The sequence below is a fragment of the Martes martes genome (genome assembly GCF_963455335.1).
Source record: "Martes martes genome assembly, chromosome: 9".
NCBI lineage: Eukaryota > Metazoa > Chordata > Mammalia > Carnivora > Mustelidae > Martes > Martes martes.
Genome location: NC_137896.1, coordinates 95,028,352 through 95,052,806, shown reverse-complemented (window position 1 = coordinate 95,052,806; position 24,455 = coordinate 95,028,352). Strand labels below are relative to the sequence as shown.

At 38.3% G+C, this 24,455-nt stretch overlaps 1 protein-coding gene across 5 annotated transcripts in view; it reads right to left on the bottom strand.

The window, feature by feature from the left end:
• Nucleotides 1–24,455, bottom strand: part of CTNNA2 (catenin alpha 2) — a gene marked incomplete at its 5' end in the record, with an annotated part of 988,253 nt that overhangs the window by 241,177 nt on the left and 722,621 nt on the right. For all 5 annotated transcript variants that reach the window (XM_080812651.1, XM_080812652.1, XM_080812653.1 and 2 more), the window contains one exon: nt 24,285–24,437. In XM_080812651.1, the coding sequence (XP_080668777.1) occupies nt 24,285–24,437 (153 nt within the window). The remainder of the gene's footprint in view (nt 1–24,284; nt 24,438–24,455) is intronic.

The window sequence follows — 24,455 nt, the reverse complement described above, 5'->3', positions numbered from 1 at the left end:
TCAGTGTAGGGGAGCCTGGGTGGCTCAGTGGTTCAGTGGGTTAAAGCCTCTGCCTTCAGCTCAGGTCATGATCCCAGGGCCCCCCATGGCCTCTCTGCTCATTAGGGAGTCTGCTTCCCCTCCTCTCTCTCTGCCTGCCTCTCTGCCTACTTGTGATCTCTCTCCCTCTGTCAAAATGAATAAATAAAAGAAAATCTTAAAATAAAAAAAAATGTTTAAAAAAAAAAACCCCTTCAGTGTAGATCCATGCTTTCTCCAGCTTTTTGAGCCAGATCTGTGCTTCTTTTGAGATATGTGACCCCTAAAGAGTCTTAGAGCTAGATCAAGAGAGTTTACTCATATTCAGGTTACAAATAAAAATGTAAACCACTTGTCATTGTCTTTGCAGATTGAGGATTCAGTCATTTTCAAAAAAAATATTTATTCTTGGGGCGCCTGGGTGGCTCAGTGGGTTAAAGCCTCTGCCTTCGGCTCAGGTCATGATCTCAGGGTCCTGGGATCGAGCCCCGCATGGGGCTCTCTGCTCAGCAGCGAGCCTGCTTCCCTTCCTCTCTCTCTCTCTCTGCCTGCCTGTCTGCCTACTTGTGATCCCTATCTGATAAATAAAATCTTTAAAAAAAATATATTTATTCTTGGAACTTCCCTAAAGACCTGAGTTAATTTATTTATTTTTAAAGATTTTTATTTATTCAACAGAGAGAAATAGAGACAGTATAAGCAGGGGGAGCAGCAGAGGGAGGAAGATTCCCCGCTGAGCAGAGAGCCTAATGCAGGGCTTGATCCCAGGTACCTGGGATCATGACCTGAGCCAAAGGCAGATGCTTAACTGACTAAGCCTGACCCAGGTGCCCCTAAGGTCCAAGTTTAAATATAGATATCTAGTTTAGCCACTCCAAAAAACAGTATGGAGATTCCACAAAAATTAAAAATAGAGCTATCCTATGACCCAGCGATTGCACTACTGGGTATTGATCCAAAGGATACAAACACAGCAATTCAGAGGGGCACAAGCACCTCAATGTTTATAGCAGTAATGTCCTCAATAGCCAAAATATGAAAAGAGCCCAGATGTCCATCAACAGATGAATGGATAAAGAAGACATAGTATCTATATATACAATGAAACACTATTCAGCCATCAAAAATTAAATCTTATATGCAACGACATGGATGGAAGTAGGGGTTATAATGCTAAGTGAAATAAGTCAGTCAGAGAAAGACAAATATATGATTTCACTCATATGTGGAATTTGAGAAACCAAAGAGATGGACATAGGGGAAGGGAGGGAAAAATAAAATAAGATGAAATCAGAGAGGGAGATAAACCATAATAGACTCTTAACCACAGGAAACAAACTGAGGGTTGCTGGAGGGGAGGTGGGGGGGGGGATGGGGTCACTGTGTGATGGGCATTAAGGAGGGCACTGGATGTAATAAGCACTGGATGCAACTGATAAATCACTAAGTTCTACCTCTGAAACTATCAATCAATCAATCAATCAATCACACTAGGATCCCCCAACCGTACTGTGATTAAAGACAGGTAAGCAGCCTCATTGTAAAAAGGCATAACTAGCTAAGTCCATGTCTGTCTGACCTACCACCTGCAAGTTCCGATCTCTAGTTTTTGCCCTAGGGAAAGCTCCTGACTGAGTTCCCTATCTCTTGCTTCTCCTGACCTGGGTCTTTGAGACCTGCTTGTCCTCTTTCATCTTTTCCTTTTTCTTAATTTTTTTTTTTTTTTTTTTTTTTTTTTTGAGAGAGAGAATGAGCAGGGTGAGGGGCAGAGGCAGAGGGAGAGGGAGAAGCAGGCTTTCTGTTACATGGAGATCCCTATGAGGGATTTGATCCCAAGACCCTGGGATCATGACCTGAGCCAAAGGCAGATGCTTAACAGTCTGAGCCACCCAGGCGCCCCCTCTTTCATCTTTTCTGATCCTTAGGCTCAACTAATTTCCTGTTTGATCTTTGACACCCATTTGGCCTCCCTGTTCTGCCTCCATTTCTTAACTAAGCCCACCACGCATCTATCCTATAGTACTTGTCAGACTTTTCTACCCACATAAGCCCTTCTTAAGAGTCACAGATCCCAGTATCTTGGAATTGCATCACAGAAGTCATGGAGACATGGGAACAAAGTGTCATCTATGGTAGAGAGTTGTAGTTTTTTTTAAGTTTTATCACTGAAAGATAAGACTTTTTTTTTCAAACAAACATGAGCTTCTGAGAAAAATGAGTTCATCATTAACGCATATTCAGTGCACTCTCAACAAAACTGTCTTTCCCATCTGTGATGACCTTCAATTTCATCTCTTTAACTTCAGATCTTGGAACAAATTAGTCTTCCCCTCTCTTCCCTAAAAAATGAAGAACTTCACAAGAAGAATCAGGTATCTAGCCAGAACAGCAAAAAGAACACCTCACCAAAAAGCAAAAAGCAACTTCTCCAATAATTTTTTTTTTTTTAAGTCTTAGGATATATAGAAGTTTCAAAATGGTACCCATTGTGCTAATTCTTATACAGGTAACAAATATTCTGGCTCTCTCTCCTTTCAGTTACAGGAGAGGATTTAATGCTATAAGTACTTAAAAATAGGTCTTTCCAGATAAACTTTCTCTGGTTGACAGAATGCTAGGGAAAGCATGTGCCACTTCCAAGTAGAAGCATTAATTTCCCCTCAGCTACAAATACTGGCATGTTTTAGCCACAAATACTTGCCATTCCATCAGTCTAAGTCCTGGAGTAAGGATGACAAGAAGGTACAAGGGGCTCCCAAATAACTCTAGAATTCTTGATGGACATGTAGTAGGAAGGAAAATTAGGTCTATGCTATTCTAAGTCACTGACATTGAGGGTTATTTATTACCACAGGATTGCCTAGCCTATTCTACCCTACCTACTGAAGTAATTTGAGATCACAAGATAGAATGTGAGATCACAGGATAAAAGGCCCTCTTCTAGGGGATATCAGATATGGTTTTACAGAATTTAGGTCACAAATTCACCAAAGTGTCCTTTTTGTTGCTCAGCGTAGACACCTTACTCCCCTTTTGAAGTTTTATTTTCCCTCCCTTATCTCTCATCAACAGTAAGGAGCTAGGTCTTCAATGGCATATAATAAAACCTTTAAGGAATAATCTTAGGGGCAAAAAGAAGTACGAACTTTCTATCAATATGTGAGCAGTCTTATTGCCCAAATATTCATGTGGGCATCTTATAAGGAATGTCAATCAACCTGTGATGGTCATGAATTCAGTTTTGATGTAAACATCTCTTATTTCATTAAATCTAAGATCTACATAAAAAGTTGGAAAGTCCCTGTCCTAAAAAGGCAATGATAAAATGAAATTTATCCCTGGGATGCAAGGGAGGTTCAACATATGTGAACCAATAAATGTGATACACAGGCACCTGGGTGGCTCAGTTGGCTAAGCGACTGCCTTTGGCTCAGGTCATGATCCCAGAGTCCCAGGATCGAGTCCCGCATCATCCTCCTAGTTCCATGGAGAGTCTGCTTCTCCCTCTGACTTCCTCCCCTCTCATGCTCTCTCTCATTCTCTCTCAAATAAATAAATAAAGTCTTTTTAAAAATGTGACACACATTAACAGAATGAAGGATAAAAGCATATGATTTTATTGCTTTCAATAAAAGCAAAAAAAAATTTATAAATCCTTTCATGATAAAAAAACATTCTACAAATTATGTATAAAAGGAATGTACCTCACCATAGTAAAGGTCATATTTGACAAACCCACTGCTAACATGATACTCAATGGCAAAAAGTTGAAAGGCTTTCCTCTAAGATCAGGAACAAGACAAGGCTGCCTACTTGTACCGCTTCTATTCAACATAGTACTGGACATCCTAACTATAGCAATTAGCCAAGAATAAGAAATAAAAGGCATACAGATTTCAAAGGAAGAAGTAAAATTATCTGTCTGCAGATGGTATGATCTTATATAGAGAAAACCCTAAAGACCTCATACACACACAAAACTGTTAGAACTACTAAGTGAATTCAGTAAAGCTGAAGAATACAAAATCAACCTACAAAAATCAGTTACATTTCTATATACACTATCAGTGGGATAACAGAAAATGAAATCAAGAAAGCAGTCTCAATTACAAGAGCATCAAAAACAATAAAGTACAAAGGAATAAGTTTAACCAAGGAGATGAAAAACTATATACACTAAAAACTATACAACATTAAAAAAAAAAACAAAAACTGAAGACAAATAAATAGAAAGATAATCTGTGTTCATGGGCTGAAAGAGTTAATATTGTGAAGATGCCGATACTACCCAAAGGACTCCACAGATTCAAAACAATTCCTATCAAAATTCCAGTGGCATTTTTCACAAAAAAAATCCTAAAACTTGAACTACAGAAGACCCCCCAAAGCCAAAGCAAACTTGATATAGAAGAAAAATGGAGGCATCATAACTCCTGATTTCAAACCACATTGCAAAGCTACAGGAATCAAAACAGTATGATATTAGCATAAAAACAGACACATGGACCAGTGGAACAGAACAGAAAGCCCAGAAATAAACATCAATCCATACATATAGCATCAACTAATTTTTTTACAAAGGTGCCAAAACCACACAATGGGAAAAGATAGTCTCTTTAAAAAATGGTGTTGGGAAAACTAGATATCCACATACAAAACAATGAAACTTGGACCCTTATCTTACAAAAGTCACAAAAACTAACTTGAAGTGGATTAAAGTCTTCTTTGTGAGACCTGAAACCCTCCCAGAAGAAAACATAAGGAAAAAGCTCCTTGACTTTGGTCTTGGCAATGATTCCTTGGATAAGACACCAAATGTGCAGACAACAAAGGCTAAAATAAACAAGTAGAACTACATTAAGCTGAAAAGCTTTTCCATTGCAAAGGAAACAGTCAGTAACTTGAAAAGACAACCTATAGAATGGGAGAAAACATTTGTAATCACCTACCTGATAAGGGGTTAACACCCAAAATATATAAAGGATCCAAAATATATAAAGGATATATATGTATATATCCTTTAATATATAAATATATCCAAAATACATTTTGGATATATATTTGCATAAATATATCCAAAATATATAAAGGAACTCATATATAGAAGAAAACAAATAATCAAATAATTTTTTAAATGAGTTAAGGACCTGAATAAATATTTTTCCAAAGAAGATATAAAAATGATCAACAGGTAAATGAAAAGGTGTTTAACATCACTCATCACCAGGGAAATGCAAATCAAATCCACAATGAGATATAATTCCCCACCTGTTAGAATGGCTAATACCAAAAAGGCAAGAGGTAAGTGCTGGAGAGGACGTAGAGAAAAGGAAACACTTATACACTGCTAGTGTGAGTGTAAACTGATATAGCCACTATGGAAAACAGTATAGAGCTTTCCCCAAAAGTTAAAAATATAACTAACATATGACCTAGTGAACCCACTCTGGGTATATATCTAAGAGAAATGAAATCAGTATCATGATGACACAGCTGCACCTCAATGTTCATTGCATCATTATTCACAATAGCCAAGACATGGAAACAACCTAAGTTGTCCTTTGATGAATGAATAAAGACAATGCATGTATTTATAAGTGAATATATATATTATATATACACATATTATATATATATATAAAATATACATAGAAAATGCATATATGTTATTCAGCCATAAAAAGAGAAGGGAATTCTCCCATTTGCAATAACATACGTAAAACTGGAAGACATTATACTAGGAGAAAAAAGCCAATCAGGGAAAGATAAAAACTATATGGTATCACTTACATGTGGAATCTAAAAAAACCAATTTCATAGAAACAGAAAATAGAATGGTGATTGCCAGCGACTGGGGGGAGGGGAAGATACGGCACAAAGTTTTAGATACAGGGTAAGTTTTGAGGATCTAATGTACAACATGATGACTATACTTAATAATATGGTATTGTATACTTGAAAGTTGCTTATATTTTAGAAAACAAAAAGTTAACTACATGAGGTGATGGATGTGTTCATTATGTTGACTTTGGTAATCATTCCACAATGGGTATGTATATCCAACGCATTGTACATTTTAAATATACTCAATCTTAGTTGTTAATTATTCCTCAAAAAAGTTGGGCCAAAAAAAAAAAAAAAAAGACATTGCCATTTGCTGTGTACCAGGACTCTAGGAAAAGAAGATTGGCTTTTCCATAGCTCCGTGTTGCCATGTTTTAGAAGTGCCAATGCCCGTTGTTCTTTTTAATCACTCTGTGATTGTTAAATCTTCTAAGAAAATATATGCAGGCTGTTTGGGTAATTATAATATGATTATAATCATATATAATGTCCAAATGAAAAGAAGGCATAGTGGATACCTTACTAAACCCCAAACCCACTCTTTTCCAGACTTTGCTCAATGGTCATTTTCTCGCCTTAGCCTTTTCTGACAACTCAAATGAAAATTGCAACCCCTACCCCTAATCTCCATTACTGCTCTACATCTGCTCCTTCCATAGCACTTGTGCCTTCTAATTAGTAAATAAGTCACATATTTATTTTGTCTATCATTTATTATTTCTCTTTCACAGTTAGAATTAAGTTCCCCAAGGGTGGAGATTTCTGTTTTGTGCACGGACACATCTCACATGTTCAGAACAGTATCTGGCACTTAGTAGGTGCTCTGTTAATACTGGCTGCATGGAAGTGAAATTAGGATGGTAGAAATTTGACTATACAATCATGTCTGTTATCAACTAGCAGCGTGGCATCTCTTGGGAAAGCAATTTGCCTTATCTTCCTCACTGGACTGTTCCAAGAATCAAATGCATATTGATGAAAGTGTCTTTGAAAAATATAAAATATTAAAATGCCATACAAACACTAGATGTTATTGTCAAGTATAGCTGCATACAATGGTTCATTTATTCCAGTAATTTCCACCTTTTTTTTGCAAATATCTTAACATTAAAATGCACTGGTAGAAAGAAAGATAAATTGATGATGAATTTTTCCTGACTGTCTTCGTTGCTAAGGTAAATCACTAGTTATATTAAGACACCCTGGCTGCAGTTGATGCAGCTGGCAACAGGCCCTACGTAGTCAAGGAATTATTCAGACTTGGAAGAGTCTAGCTCATAATTGCATGATATATTCAATACCATTATTGTCCTCACTTCCCACCCCTACTGTGTTCATTCATATACTTTTCAGTGAATATTTTATTATTATAAACAGGAAGGGATTTTAAAAATGTATATACCTCAAGTAGCAGTGGCAACAGGCTGGATCACAGAATGTCAGTTACTCAGGCTTGAAGGGATAATTCTAGATGGAGAACAGGAAGCAGTGGTCAGCGTAGTACTCACCCTTCACCCCTCTGTGAGCCCTTTCAGCTAACAGAGTCTTGTGTAGGAAATCTTTCAGATTGCAAGTTGAGTACCTTAACATGGATGGGTAAGAAGTGTGTGATGGCAGGGTGCAGGGCTGGGTTGGGGGAACATACAGTGGATTCATGGATTAGCAGTTAGTGATGAATCCTGAGAGGAAAAAATACAGGTGTCTGTGAGTAAATTACAGAAGAGTGAAGACCTCACATGAGTCTCTTTCCAACACATAATAAATGGACAGTATGAAGAATACCAAGGTCATCATGACTGACCACAGGAGCCGGAATTGGACTAAAGTGTTGGAGGAACTTTTTAAGGCAGTCACGCTTGCTCTATGCAATATACTTGGAAAGGCTAAGAACTTTTTTTAAATGTGTAAAAATTATTTGCCAGAAAAAAAAAAGAATTAGTGATAACTGAGAGCACTAGAAAATTCACCCCTGAGGTATGCAATTATTGGCTTAAACAACAAGTAAAAACTGAAACATAAATCCTTCAAAACAGATACGAAGGTAAAAATTTCTGCCCTTTTTATCGTAAAGAAAAGCCAAATGGTATCTTTTATGGACTGAGTTATGTCCTCCAAGTTCATATGTTGAAGCCTTAACCTTTAGTACCTCAGACTGTGGCTATATTTGGGAATAGGGTGCCCTTAAAGAAATGATTAAGTTACCGGTAGAGTGAGCCCTAAACCAAGCCCTAAACCTCTTGGACTTTCAGCCCCCAGAACTGGGAGAAAATAAATTTCTGTTGTTTCAACCACTCAAGATGTGGCATTTTATTTTGGCAGCCCTAAAAAATAAATACAGTGCCTATACCTTAGGATTGTCCATTTGTTGTCTATTTGATGGTAACAAATAGATTTGGAATAAATGCCAGGAAAAAAATTGCCAAATAAATAAATACATTTGGCAAATACGCACTGACTTATTACTAATTATGCACCTTCTGGGTTGCCTTTGACAGGGTAATTTGGAGGCAAATAGTTTTTAGGAAGTCAAATGCCGTGACATTTGAAACTTTATCCATATTTTAGCCTTAAAAAGAGTAAGGTTGATTTAAAGTAACCACCCAAAACATGACTTTCATCGTTGTCATCCCCTTTGGTTGTCTTCTTTAACCAAGTATTTGCCTGAGCAAATGGCAGGAGTGAAGGCTCAGGGATAGCAAGTTTGTCATGTGTCAGAGCACTGAGGAAAGCTATGAATTGCATGGGAGTCTGTGGAGTTTTTTTCCCCTTTTTAAGAAAGTAAGAGAAAGATAACAAAGGCAGATTGAGACCAGGCCAATCTGGAGAATTTCAACCAAAATTTAACTGTCAAGAACAAGTGTTTATTGAGCATGTGTGATGTCTTGCTCCATAGTCTTATTTAATACCTGGTCCTGAAGCTTACCGGTGACATGGAAGGGGTGGCCCTCGTCCTCTCCCATATTCTTCTCTGTGCGCGTCTCTCCAAGCACGTTTTATCTGCCTACCTTCTCCTCTAATACCTTCACCTGTCCTTTTTCATCAGAGCCTTAGTTTCAGCCAGCTGCCTCAGTGCAAAGAAATTAGTGAGAGAATCCTCATGAGGTATTTCTATTGAACAACACTTAAGTGTCCTCTTTTGGAAGTCGTTTCAGGCTATTAAGACATTCTTTAGGTGGTGAGATTTTTAGGAAACATTAAAACTCATAGGGAAATTGTCTGGGACCAGTTTTCACCAACCTACTTATGGGGACAGAAATAAGTGAGAGTTTTGAGTAACAGCGATTTCAGATGTAATTATAATTAAGAAATAGAACTTCAACCTATTTCTTCTGTCATCCGGTCATTTTATTCAGATAAAATAATGTGTATTACAAACTCACCAATGGAGGTAAGGAGCACTAAATGTACACAATTAAATTTATGACATACATACTTATTTTCCTTCAAGATTACAGAGAAGTGATCTTGACTAGGGACTCTTTTGTCCGGGGATCTATGGTGATTTCTGTAGCATTTTTGGTTGTCAGAACCGGAGGACAAGGTACTACTGGCATCTGGTGGGCAAAGTCCAGGGATGCTGCTAAACATCCTACAATGCACAGGAAAGCTTCTCACAACAAAGATTTATGAGCATAAATGGCCAATAGGGAAGAAGTCGAGAAATCCTACTGTAATTATATTTTCTTCATTAAACACCTCGATCTTCATAATCTCTATGCATGTATAAAATTTCACTCAGAGGAGATCAGCTCTTCTAAAGTCATGATCACCCACATGTTATTCCAGAATGTTATGCAATCCCAAGTATACCACTGTAACAGCTACTAAGGCACTAAGTTTCTGGAAAATCGTAAATTTCCTTGAACGAAGAGTTGAGTCCTTTGAAAGCTTTTGTGGAAGATAACTTAATAAGTTATTGTGGCTAGGAAATGACAAGCGACTTTGTGAAAATGAAAACCTCACTTAACTGACTTCCTCCTTAGAGGAAAACTTGTAATGGAAATAGTCACTTCACAGTGAAGTTCTCCAAGACAGGCTGAAGAAATATAAGTTTCAATACTCTCCTTGTGGATTTATACTTGGAGTTTTCAGGGCAAGAAAATCACTTGTACAAATGTCATTGGTACTTTTTGACCGTGAGAAACTATTCAGAATTCTGCGGCAGCCATTTATTGATGGTATTTGAGCAAAAGCTCTTCCTCCAAAACTCTAGAGAAGCAACAAAGGCTGAATTGTTTTCATTTTGAGAAAAGTAATTGTTACTCTCAAAATTCCAGGCAAAAATCAAACAAAGAGAATTCAGTGGATATTAGATTCCTCCCTCCCTCAAGGAAAAAAAAAAAAATCAGGGGAGGTAATGGGCAATAATACAACTAGTATTTGTAGAAATACAAGGCACTAAAACCTACAGATATATTTAATGCCCATTTAAAGGGTTTCTGGTGATAGGAGGACCATGCGGATAAATAACAGAGGTCAAACAGAGTGTATGAAGTCAATGAGAGGGCAAAATGGTCCTCAAGGCAAAATTCAAGGGCAAAGAATTAGCAGGATTCCAATTAATGGAACTGAGTTGTGTCAGGTACAGCAGTTAGTGGAGGAAACCAGATTCCCTGCCTTCCTGCCCATTAAACCTTCCTCTCCCCAATTTCCTCCAATACGAAGCCTCCAATCTTCCTTCTTCTGCCCTGAGCTTCTGACCTTGCCATGGCAGTCTGAACCACACTTCTTGCACTGTTCCTATCTGTATTTCCAGTTTCCTCTGCAACAATGTGACCTGTCCTCAATCCCTGACTACCCCTTCAGTGAGGGTCTGGCTAGGTCTTTGTCAACTCTATACTTTGCCTGGGTGGGGATGAACCCGGACTTCTTCCCCAGATGGATATGTTAGACCTTTGGGGACAAAGACCTGCCCGGAGTAATGTTTTTAGAATGGGCACGTGAGAAATACACCAGTTTGAATGTAAATTGCAATTTTTTTTTTTTTCAGCTCCATGTAACAGATACTTGAAGGTGCCTACTTGAAAAGACTTGACTTTTTGAGCTACTTGATTATGGGATCAAAACAGCCTCCTTAGCTGGGTGTTGCAGTGGAATAGGTCAAATCACTGCCTATTTTTAGCTTATAAAACTACTGATCCATAGGAAATTCTGCTGCCCCACTGCCATTAACAACCTCCAAGCTTCTGTCTCCACATGGAAACTGTCATAACATTTTATAAAAAGTCTGCAACACTATTCCTCATACAGGCAGTCTGAAGTGCATTTTTGCCCATACATTACAGGCTTCAACGTCAAAGCATCTTGTGTTTTGAAATTAAGTTACAAACCAACCTTTTTAGAAAATTTAAAATAAGAAAACAAAAAATAAGAAAAACTATGTGGGTGGGTGAGGAAAGCCAGTGGGACTGATGCCTTGGATCCTTCCACATAAACCTGGTAAAGGAGTCATTCACTCAGGACATTCTAGAGATTTGGAAAAATATGTTTGTGTTTTTAGGCTTCCAAGAAAACATTTAGGAAAGATAAATCATGGGCTCTTATTGTTTTAGCATAGAAAAGAGCAACTTGTCAGTCTAAGTAAGAAACTATATTTTGGTGGCAACTGGTATCATATGAAAACATTGACTCAATTCCCAGGTACCTTGGATATGTGAAATTCACACGCTGTGGCAACTCTAGAATGTCTGAATAGGAGGGCAGCAGTCTGGTTGGAAATGGCAGTGGGCAAATTTCTGGAAGGTGCATTTGTATAACAAGCAGTTTTTACTTTGGTTTTGTATCAAAGGTCAATTAAACCATTTTTCACCCTAAAGATGTTCATACTGTATCTTACATATGATTGAAAAAATTATATGTTCTTTAGATCAAGGAATGCACATCTATGTCTAATATACATACCCACACACTCATATATGATAGAGTGGCTTTGAGGGGCAGAGAATACTTTTTGGAGATTGGAGTGGGATATGCTATAGAATGCCATACCACCTGCTGTTCCTTGGGACCATTCATGACTATTGACTTTCACCAGCAGGCACTAATAATAAGCCTGCCGGAAAGGAAAAAAAAAAAAAGATGCAAGATTTTAATTCATATAAATAAATTATCTCATAAACAATTTGGCCAATATGCAGATTTTTCTCTGTGGCAGGCATTGACCTCTATCCTTTCTTTGGTTCCCACCTACATAATCACCAAGTTGATTAACATCCATTCAAACCTATCTTGCAGATACTGGGTCAGTCACAGTCACAGATGAAAGCCATGGGAGTATGATAAGTAGTGACGGAATCCATATATTTGGTTACTTGATGCCCCAAGGTAGCTTAGCCAACTATACCCCAAGCTTCAATTGTATGTTTACTTGAGTCAAGAGGGCACTAAAGAACTATTGCAGTGACATGTTCTTCTCGTGGTCCCCAAAATCCAGTTTCAATCACAAACCTATTCAGAACAGGACAGTTATTTGAGTCTTCCCTTTTCCTAGAATCTGAAATCACGAAAGGTCCCTAGAATACAGAATGTCAGAGATGGACAGGACCTAAGTGGTGAGGTACCTGATGCAAACTATTAGGGTCAGAGGATTACAGTGATTTGATCATTCTCACAACTGGAGGGTAGATCTTTACACTATCAGAGAAATTCCAGTCATCAGATGCAAAGCACCCAGTGTTGATTTTTAAGGTAAGCGTTGAAAGTACATATATGCTGAGCCTCAGGCTGGCCACAGGGCTCTGTAAAGTTAAATTCCATAACCTTCTAAAGCTAATGGAGTAGCAGTTATCTGAAAACATTTTAGTTCAAAAGAGCAATGCCCCAACATACCATTCCTCTCAAACTATAGCTCCACGCTGGCCAGGGGGCTTTGTGATCTAAAAAGCCCTTAGCGCTAACAAAGACTGAACACATGAGCGTCAAAAGTGTTTTTTTCTGGGCAATTAAAAACTTCTTCATATTAGAAAACACACACATCATTTTTAGTGGGGCTCAATTTTTCATTTTTTGCACTGATGGGTCTGACCTTAATAATGTAAGGTTATACTACACAGCAAAGTCTCTGAATTAGCTGGACTAAATATACATCCCTTTAAACAGTTGCAGGAAACACAACTAAGGAGAAAACACACACACACACACACACACACAGAGAGAGAGAGAGAGAGAGAGAAAAGTTACTCCTGACATCGATGATGAAACAATAAAACTCATTATTTAGTAGGACAAAAGACCAAACATCTCCTACCCATCTGCAGCAGTGACACTAAACGTCACCTTCCAAAGTCTGATCTGGCAGCACCACAACCACAGCCCAGACCCCAGGTTCTTCAGAATCTTCCTAATACACAATACGACTACTTACTCTCAACTTTGGAGAGTAGACTAAAAGAATATTAATACAGTGCTAGGTTAAGATATTATTATGGTGAGGACAAACTGTTAATAAATGTAAAAGGCTAATGACCATAACTATAAATATATATACATGAGTAGAAAAGGAGAGAGGGCTGCCAGGAGGCAATTCTTTGTCACTTACTTGTCAGCTGGTGATTTGGATGACTTTGGTCAGGCTGCTTTTAGTTTCCTTGCGCCTCATTTCCTAATCTGCAAAACTATGATATTGATGATTAAAGCACCTACGTGTAAAGAGGACTAAGAGACTACAATAATATCTAGCATAGAGAAGCTAAGTGTTGATTATCTTTCCTCTTCTTAGGTATGGGCAATATAGTTAACTGGCCTCCCTTTTCTGGACATTTCTTCTAAGTGTACTTACCTCATCTTTTGGATGAATTTTGGGGGTAGGTCATGGTAGGACAAGTTTTTATCCAGATGCCAGGAAATCAAGTTTTTGTGGAAATTAACAGTTCATCTTACATCTAAAAATTAACTCGACTTCAAAATATGGCCTTGCACTTTGCATATAGACTATGTTGTAAAGATCGAAATGTAACCCTGAAGTGTTTACATTTTGTGGGTAGTTAACTCAAGCAACGCAGGAGACCTCTGACATGAGATATTTAAAATCTTTAGAATCTGCGATTTGCAAGCAACCTTGAATGTCCATGGCACTTAATAATTAAAGTAGGCATAAATGATGCAGGCTCTGGAGATGAAGATCCATGAAGCTAGTAAGTAAAGCTTAACTTATGCCCAATACCAGTACCAAAAAACAGCTTAGATTATCTGCCAGCTTAGATTACCTGGGTGTATGGGAATTCACTTGCAATAATATGTGTTACCTCCAGGGACGTGTACAGTCCGATATGGCTCCTCTCTGAAATGAGACTGCAGAGATATGGAACCTGTACAGAAGTAGTTAACTTTTCCAAGCAATTACTTTGGAGCCAGGCACTGTACTCAATACTTACATGAAGGATAGGACTCTATTCTTTATGTACACCTTGGGCAAGAGCCTAGGGACAGTGTTGCCCAGGAATTAACAGCATGGTCTCTGGAGTCTAAGATACCTGGACTGGTTCATGAATTCTGCCTCTAGCTGTATGACACGGGGCAAGTTATTAAGCTTCTTAAAACCTCATTTTTCTCATCTATAAAATGTAGTGGAAAAATAATAGCTACTTCATTAGGTTGTCAAAAGCATTAAATAAGCTAATGAGAGCTTACAAAGAACCCTAGCCCTATATTTAAATAATTGTTTTTTTAAAAGATTTCACTTATTTGTGAGAGAGAGAGAACATAATCAAGGAGAGTGGCAGGCAGAGAAGCAGGCTCCCCGATGATCAAGGAATCCCATGCAGGACTCAATACCAGGACCCTGGGATCATGACCTGGGCTGAAAGCAGATGCTTAATCGACTGAACCACCCAGGCATCCCTAAATAATTATTGAGAGTTTTAGGTGAATGCTTGAACTTTTTGGTAATGTTTATTGTGTGCTATAGGAAAAATTGCATAATACGGCAGATTTTAGAAATCAGGGAATTCAAAGAGGAATGGAGTTGGACTATACACTTCTTCAAAGAAAAAAAAATCTAAGTTTAAGCTTAGATGTGCTTAAGCTGAACAAAACAGCTCTTTATAAAATATTATGATTTTCAGATTTGTTATGGCTCAATTACTTGAGAAATTCCGCAAATTCAATTCATATATACTAATTGGATTGGGGAGGGCAGCACTGAGAAAAAAGATGATAATATTCAGTTTGTACTTTAAAAAAAAATGCATGGAGATCCAGTTCCATCAATGTAGTTTCTGATGCAGCTTTTCTTGATTTTCTTTTTGGTTCACAGTTTGAATCAAGACCCTATAATTTGAAAAGTTCTACTGTATTTATTTAAACCCAAGATATTTGTGTAGGGTTTTCAGGATCACCCCTATCAAGAAGCTCTAGGCAGAGCCAATCAAGAACCAGTCTGACAATGTAGGCTATGTTTTTTAAGAGTTCCAGGTGATTTCACTGATGCCTCATGTCCAAAGGTCATCCCAGACTCCTGTCTCACATCCTAACATCCAATACATTGGCTCAACCCTGGTACTATAACCCAAACCTAAGCACTTCCACCCACACCTCCACTGCCTCTTTTCTAGTCAGAGCACCAATCCCTTGCTGGATGATTGGATCCTTTTATCTATTCTCCCTTTTACTTTTGTCACTCTCCTGTACATTTCCCAGAGAGCAGCACAGTAATTCTCAAAATGGAAGTCAGATCATGTCATGCCTTTGTTCAAAGCCTTCAATAGATTAAAATATCTGAGCAAAATACAGTCTTTACACCCAGCCCTCAATCTCATCTCTGAAATGTCTCCTCTCCCTCTGAGCTGCAAGCACACTGGTCTCTTTGTTCTTGATCAAACATGCAAGTACACTGCTGCCTTGGGGGTCTTGGCTCTTTCCGTTCCCACAATCTGGAATGTTCTTCCACTTCCTTCAGCTCCCTGCTTATTACTCATCTGATGAGACAATCCTCTTTGCCCACACATGCCCTCCTTCATCTTTCTTTATCTCCCTGCTCTGTTCTATTTTGATCTTCAGCACTCAGTTCCCCCTTACCTATTGTACATACTTGTTCTCTGTCCTCGCCGAAAGAATGCATGCCCCATGAGAGCAGGAAGTTTACCTGGCTTTGTTGGTTATATTGCCAGCAACTGTCAGCACCCAGTTTGTTTGTTTTGTTGCTGAATGAATTTTTCTGAATGAAGTGGAAAGACTAATTGAGAAAAGCTATTTACTCAAGGCTGAAACAGAAGCAGTTTGTGCTTTACTGGTGATCATATTAGCGATTCTGAATATTGGGATTTGTCTCTTATTTCAAACCTTCCACTTGTTACAGATACAAGTCTTGCTCTGCGTGGGGTGCTGCCATTCGTTGTAACTAAGAGGACGAAGCAGAGACTTGAGATCCTCTAGTCTAACCCACTACTATTATGGCCTCAATCGTGTGCTTTACTGTGCTAGAACCAGCTCCCTCTCCCACATCCTCAGGAACCAAGGATCAGGACAATTGTATGCTTGTGAGGTGGTGGGCAGGAGAGAAATGACAGCAGAGATAGGGGCCCTATCTCAGGAGCATTGTGACGGAGTTTGTTCAACTTCTCCCATGCCAGCAAATACCAAGCTCTTTCTACTTGGTAGAAATAGGTAATCTCCACATTAGTCCTTCTTAAATTTGAAATTCCTCCTTTGTAGTAAGTTAGGGAATTAAATAAGCACAATGCCCCTTTAGTAACCCCAGAGGCACCTCTTTGGGGACCTACAGCCAGGCTATTAAAATATATTACCTCAGGAGTCAAAAAGTTGGCAGTATCCCTGGCTGCATTTATTATTTTACTATTCTTTAGGCAACATCTGTTTATTGAATACCTGCTAGCCATTCAGCCACATGCTGCAGTGTAGTTAGGAATCAATTAGACATGGCCTCTTTCTAAAGGAATTGCTAATCTAGCAGGAGAAATATCAGATAGTCATAGAGCTGGATGCGTGCAAATCAAAAAATAAATAACGTTCCACAAGAGCAAGACGCACAGGGAACTGATCCCATTTAGGGACATGATGTTCAAGCTGAAAGCTGAATGGGAAGGAAGTGGTAGAATGGGGAGTCTGTCAGGAAAGAGACAACACAAGCATAGGCCTAGGTGGGGAGGGAGCTTGGCCCACCTGACAAGTGGAGGATGGCTTGTGTCAGGCTGATATGTTGTGGGAAGTGGAAGAAGACAGGAAGACTAGCCTGGAGACTGAAGAAGAGGCCAGATCATGCAAACCTTGCATGGTTCTTTAACAGATTGGTCTTCTGCCTGAGAATAGGAAGTCTCTGAATGGTCTTGGGCAGGGACACTACATGATTGATTTCCCTTTTAGAAGTTCACCCTGGCTGCTGCTGTGTGTAAAAGGGACTGAAGGGGGGCCAGGCCGATGAGAGAGGACTGCTAGCCAGGAGGATACTGAGGTCCATCAGACAATAGCATGTGTAGCTTGTATCCATACTCTTTTGGTGCATATCATAGAGATGTAGGAGGAGAAAGAAGAGAGGCGCATTGACTGTGTAGGAAAGCAATGGAAAGGGTAAAACCAGTTTGGAGGTTCTGAAAACAGCTGTATTGATTCTGCATCTCATTTTCCAGATTAGTTTTTATTTCCTTTGCAGCAATGATTATTTTGCCCTCATTTTCACCCCTACCCAGACCACATTACTTTGGTACTAAGTTGCCATAGTTTGCATTCCATTCCTCCAAAAGCCTTGGAAAGAAGGTACAACAGGGGTCCTCTGATCAGCTCCGCACAGCCTGAGAGTCAGCTCTGCCTTGAAGCCCTTAGCTAAATCTCAGAGGGGATGAGTTAGCTGGCTTTTGGAGATCAGGGAAAATAGCCACATTAAAAAAAAATCATTTCTTCTGGTGATACTTCCTATAGTGGCTGATACTATAGACCACCAAGCATCATAGCAGACCTGTTAAGTTCTCTTAATCAACAAACCCTGGTATAAGTTCACCTAGTCTTTATTAAGTGTTACCAACACTGTGGGGGAGAAAACCATACAATTTTACTTGTTAAGGCAATCACAAAAAGCCAAATTAACTTTTTTTCTGATTCATATTTTGCTAATATTTTATTTGCCTAAAACTGTCCTTTTTAGAGATTTTCTAAGGATTACAACATTGTGCTATAGGTAGTGACACCATCCAGTCACTGCATCACATCAATCTCTATGAATAGCAAATACCAAATTGGAGGAAATTGGCCCACAAATATGAAAAAAAAACATACAATTTGATAGAAAATTGAATATACTAGCGTGAAACTCAATAACAAAAAAAAATTGAAAAGCTAAAATTATCACCATTGATTCGTAGATTATTTTATGTATTCATTCATTCTCCATTCAAAATGATCCGATATATAACTCTTACATAATTTTCATTAATGACAACTCAGAGCTCCATCAGAAGCTCTTAAAGAGGCATCCAATGTGCCCGGGGAGGATCATGAGGGGGTGTTTGGCAGAAGAAGGCACTAAGTGAAGGAACTGCAGGAAGTGGATGAGGCACCAAGATCATTATTGCAATTCAGTGAGAACTGTTCTTATTGAGGTACGGGAAGTTCAATATTTCCATTGAAAAAGAGATCTTGGACTAATAATATTAATGAAACAAACAAATAAAAAGTACCCACAAACTTATCTAAACCAGCTCTCTCTGGGATTTCTAAGTCTAGCCCCAAAGGAGTAGCCAAGAAGAGACCCACACTCCTGCTAAGTATAACTAAAAATGCAAACTAAAAATCATTTCCTTGAAAGTACAGAACAGCTGCCAAAGGGCTCAAAACCTAGACTAGCTCAAAAAGAGATGCTCACTCAGGGGAGCCCAACTTTGTGCACTTCACTTTCTTCCCAGGAATTTGTTAATTCTTAGTGTTGGAAGAGAAACTGAGACACCAGATGGAAGGTAGCCGCTGAGAAGAAGAGGATTATTTAGAGTTTCCAACAATCTCATATACAGCTGGAGAGGCAAAAACTAGCGTTTGGGACACCCAAGGAAACAAAGGTCTCATGGGGAAGGGGGGTGGTTCAAGGACTGGCACTTGATCACAGGTTTTTTTCCTATTAAGTTACACATACCAACAGCCAAATTAGGGGCACCTGGGTGGCTCAGTTGGTTAAGCATCTGACTCCTGATTTTGGCTCAAGTCGTGATTTCAGGGTTGTGAGATCCAGCCCTGTGTTGGCTCTGAGCTGGATGTGGAGAGGGCTTAAGATTCTCTCTCTCTCTCTCTCTCTCTCTCTCTTTCTCCATCACCACCCCTCCCCCACTCTCTGCCCCTACACACCCCACCCCCCAGGGTGGGTGGGAAGAAGCAAATTAAAAGAATCCAAAAAGCCAACTAAATTTTCAACCATATCATGATGGTTGGAAAAAAAACAAAACAAAACTGGAGAAACTAAGTGAGATACTTAGTAACACATCTGATCCTCTTGCACCCCTAGAAGATTATTCCATAGGATTAGGGTAAAAGAAAGGAAGACTACACCTGTCAAAGTGTATAAACTAGCCTCAAATCATTTCAGTGTTTGGATTGAAATGGTCTATATCTCCACTGCCCTGTATTTTTTTTTAATTTTTATTTAAATTCCAGTTAGCATACAGTGTAATATTAGTTTCAGGTGTATAATACAGTGTAATATTAGTTTCAGGTGTATAATTTAGTGATTCAACACTTCCATACAACACCTGATGTTCATCACATCTGCTGCCCTTTAGAGAACAGTGAATCCTTTCTGGAAAGAGAAAACACTATCCAGACTCTATAGTCTGAATGTTGGTGTCTGTCCTCCAAAATTCATATGTTGAAATCCTAATATCCGATATGATGGTACTAGGAGATGGAGCCATGGAGACTCCAAGGTCATAAGGATGGTGAATGAATGGACTTAATGTTCTTAGAAAAGAGACTCCACAGAGATCCCTTACACTTTCCACTATGTAAGGACACAGTGAGAAGGCACTAGCTATCAACCAGGAAGAGGGCCTTCACCAGAATGCACCGGTTTTGGTGCCTTGATCTTGGGCCTCCCAGCCTCCAGAACTGTGAGAAATAAATTTCTGTTTATAAACCACCCAGTCAGTGGTATTTTCTTATAGCAGCCCAAACAGACTACAACATAGACCCTTTATACTTTTCCATACAAATGTTGGCCATTCAATTAAAAAAATAGCTGACATATTTAAAAAAATCCATAACCAAGATAAAAACCAAGTAATAAAAACAGATGCCATGATAAAATCTGTCTCTATTTTGGAACCTCATGGAGCTCCATAATAGCTTACTTAAACAAATTCAAATTCAATTAAATGAAACATGGCACATTCCAGTTATCCATCAAACATCAGGGGTGAGTCATAATGAAGATTTTTACTCCATTTTGAATGTTTGATGGCTGACAGCTTTTAAGCCCCAGCTCTCCCCTTTCCATCTTGCCCCACAACTGCACAAGCAGGAAGAAAGCCCACATTTTTTTTGATGCCAGTAGGGAAGTTTGAACCATTCACACCCAGCTCCTACACAGAGGTCTCAACCCCAATCCACCTCCCTAACATGATAAAAACCAAAACCACTTTTTCTTCTTTGTGCTGAAGCTACTATGGACTAGCGTGGGTGCCTGCTCTGCTAGTCCTCAAAAGTCCCTTTTTGTGACGAACAAACCTGCTCATACCCATTCCTAGGTGTGCTGCATCATCAGTCTTAAAATAGAAGCCATTTTTTATTTGTGGCTGGGGAAGAAATACCCTCTCTGGGGCAACCACAAAACAGAAACAAAATTGACCCCAAAATTGAAGTTCTTTGACTTGGACTTTAAAAATAACTATGATTAACATATCTCTTTAAAAGAGAGGACTTAATAAGGAATGTACTAGAGAACTGAAATCAATGGAAAAAAAGTTAACTAGAAATTTAAAAATAATTGAATACAATAGATCAGTTTCAAGCATATTGGACACAGATGGAAGCAGGATGAGTGAGCTGAAAACTAGGTCAATAGAAAATAACCATATAAAAGCACAGCTTAGGGAAAAATTAAGCCTTAAATGCATATATTACTAAAATAAGAAAGGCTAAAAATCAATGATGTAATTATTTATTTTCAAAAGTTAGAAAAACAGTAAGATATACCAGAAGAAAGCAGAAAAAATATGAAGATAACGACATAAACAGATAAAATAGAAAACAAAGAAAATCTACAAACCTTAAACTTGCATTATAGAAAATATTATTAAGTTGATAAACCTCTTACAAAACTAAGCAAGAAAAAAGAAGGTACCAATTAGCACTATAAGGAATAAAAATTTGTGTTAAATAATGATGCAGATACAAATGATTTTTAAAAGGAGAATATTATGGATAATTTTATATCAAACAATTAGAAAATTAAATAAAAATAACAAATTCCTAGACTATAACTTATTAAAGCTGACCTGAAAAGAAATGGAAAATTTAAATGGTCTTATGTATAGTAAAAATAATTGAATCTACAACTTGAAAACCTTTCTTCAAATAAACACCTCTGCTTAGATTGCTGTGTCAGTGAATTCCTCCAAATGTTAAAAAGAAATAATAAAGTTAATGGCAATCTAACTCATTCATGTCTAAAAAATAAAAATAATTTTCTACTCATTTTTTGAGGGAAAGCATAATTTAGATATAAACACTTCTGAAGGAGATTAAAGGAGACAAAAAATATGTAATTGTCTCAAAATGTGTAGAAAACTTATTTGAAAGAATTTTATACTCTTAGTGAATGAATAAGAGAGAATTAAATTAAGCAAATAAAAATATCTGTATGAAGTCTACAACAACAATAGAATGAATGGTAACATCAAAATGTTCTCATGGAGATCTAGAAGTAACAAAAATACTAATTTCCACAATATTGTACTGATGGTCCTTGCTAGTGTAATAATGAGAAGGAAAAAAACAAGGTAAAAGAATTGGAAAAAAAGAACTACAATGGTCACAATTCGCAGACAGGACAATTGTATATACAGAACATCCAAAAGGAAACTGTCAAACTTCTGGAATTAGTAGATGAATTATCAAGGTCAATGGATATAAAATCAATATATTTACCAAATTTTTCACATTATAGACATAAACACCAAGGCCCAGAAAGATGTCCATTTCTATACAAGTACTTTCAAAATGAGAAAACTAGTGATTCTCAGTCTAGTGCTCCAGCTTTTTTTTTTTTACAGGTATGCATCAGCACTCTAGCACTTGTTTGAAGAACATAAGCTACAGAAATGTTTTTTATTCCAGTCATCTCCAGTCAAACAGAGGCTAATCCCACATTTCAGTCCCTTCATCTCCTAGGCATCAAGACCTTCCAAAATGCTGCTGCCTGTAGTAACCACCCAGGGGTAATGTAGGGAATAACTGAAGGAAGCAATGATTTTCTGAAACAGGGAGCTGTGACTGACCTGAGCTTCTGCTTCTGCCACAAGTTTGGGATCAAGGATCATTCACAGTGGCTGGATACCCCTACAGTGAATCCTATAGATGGGATGAGGGGATGTAGTAAATGGGTCCAGGGTCTATCACAGGAGAAGGGAGAATGAGTAGACATGAGGGCTACTTTGGGCTCACATTTACACAGGCCATCAAGTTTGAACCACAAGCATTAACTCAAATGAGGCCATATATAGGATTACAGAGTAACACAAACAAGACTGGAAGTAGGGTATGGTTATCACACAACTTTAATCTCATGTCCCTTTTTCTGTCCACCATGCCTGTAATACACTATTAATTAATGTTTTCTATAAATTCTGCAATTATCTTGTAAACATTGAAGTTACATAAATGCAATGATCTATCTCAATGTAAATACTACTATTTTTTAATATATGAATATTTAAAACTTTTGTAGCATTCATTCAGCATTATTTCTTTTCTTCTTCCTCCTCCCCTTCCCACTCTACCCCTCCCCTTTTTAAACCTTCTCTTTCTCAAAACAAGGAAGTAGCCAAGGCTTCCAAGGTTAGTCTTGGGAAGACTAGATTCCTCAATGGCCAAGTGAACTGGGACATGTAGGTGGAATGTGAGGAATGACAGAGGTGGAGACAGAGCAAGAGACTGCCTTGGTGTCATTAAGTAGGTCTATTTTTAGCTTCAGACTGGTGTTGCCTCAAGACACTGAGGTTATGAAAGGAAGCTCAAGGGTTTCATTATTGTGGCCTAGGGTTTTGCACACTCAAATTGATGACTGCTGTCATGGGTGACAATGGCTCAGCTTGTGTCCTAGAGGACCAGGGGCTCCCTCTGGGCTTGCCAGAGGACTTCCTGCTGGCCTGGTAGTATCCAGCCCTAGAGGAAACAGCAGTGCTGGAGTAACCAAAGAGCAAGCCAAGTCTGTGCTTAGGCCTTAATTACATCGGAACACAACCTTATCACTTACTCCAAGAAAAATGGAAAGGATTTCACATTTGATATATTTATTCAGTGTTTAATTTTGCCATCTGAAGAAAACAAGAAATAATTTATTTTATTCTTAGCTTGCATTTAAGTTGCCTGTCATTTTGAGTAATTTCATTTTATCCTAAATTAAAGTGGAGATATACCAGAGTTTTGTTGTTGTTTTTAAGTGCTCAGAGCCTGGTCCTGATAACTATTCCCTAAATTTGCCAGGATCTTTTCCCCTTCTAGACTCTTCCTCTGGCACACACACACTTCCTATTTAATATCTCTAAGTTTCTATTAAGTCCCACATCACTAAATCCAACCTTTGCCAAGCTGTTGGTTTTCAGCTCCTAGATATAAGCAGCTTGATTATCATTTCACTTTTATTTTGTTTGTCTTAAATAGTATTTTTTCAGTATTACATAGCACAATTCTGCATTTATAAAACAACTCCCACAGGATTCTCTAATGCACAGAATATACTTAGGACTCTGAACTTGGACTCATCCTACTGCCTCAAGATCCTTCATCAGGAATCCCAGTGTCTCTTTGGGAAGAGGGGGATGCTTTTTTCATAAACGCATTATGTGATCAGGTAATCTAGGTTCAGGGCATGGAGTGGAGAGGGGAATAAGGAAGAAGAAAAGGGTATAGTGTTGAAACCTCCATTTGGCAATTTTAATTCTATTCCCTCAAATCAAAGCTGGCATTCAGCACTCTGGAGCATCCCTTCTATCCCTCCTGTCTCAGCCTCTACCTATTGTTCAGGAAAATTAGGAGATAACGTTCCAGAACATGTTTATAGAATTGTGAGACAGAGAAAGGAGAGAATACTGATAAGCTGCCTCTTCTGCAAGGGATAGAATAAGCATCAGAAGGTAAAAGAAAGATAGGTTCCAAGACTTTATTTCTTGAGGAAAACCACAGAAGGGTTACCTACCGAAATTCCAAGAGCCATATGTGGGGATTAAACCCAACAATATATTCTACTCTTTAGGCTTCTCCTTACTTACCTCCACCAGCTTGTTGGCATGCTCACGGAAAACCTGGGCATATTCCTTCACTTCCTTCTCATTCCCACTCTTTGCAGCCTCAATGAGAACTAGCAAAGGGACATTGGTTTCCAAGAAAGAATCAGATATGTGATCCATCACTGCTTTCCGAAGCTGCAGTAAAAACAAAAA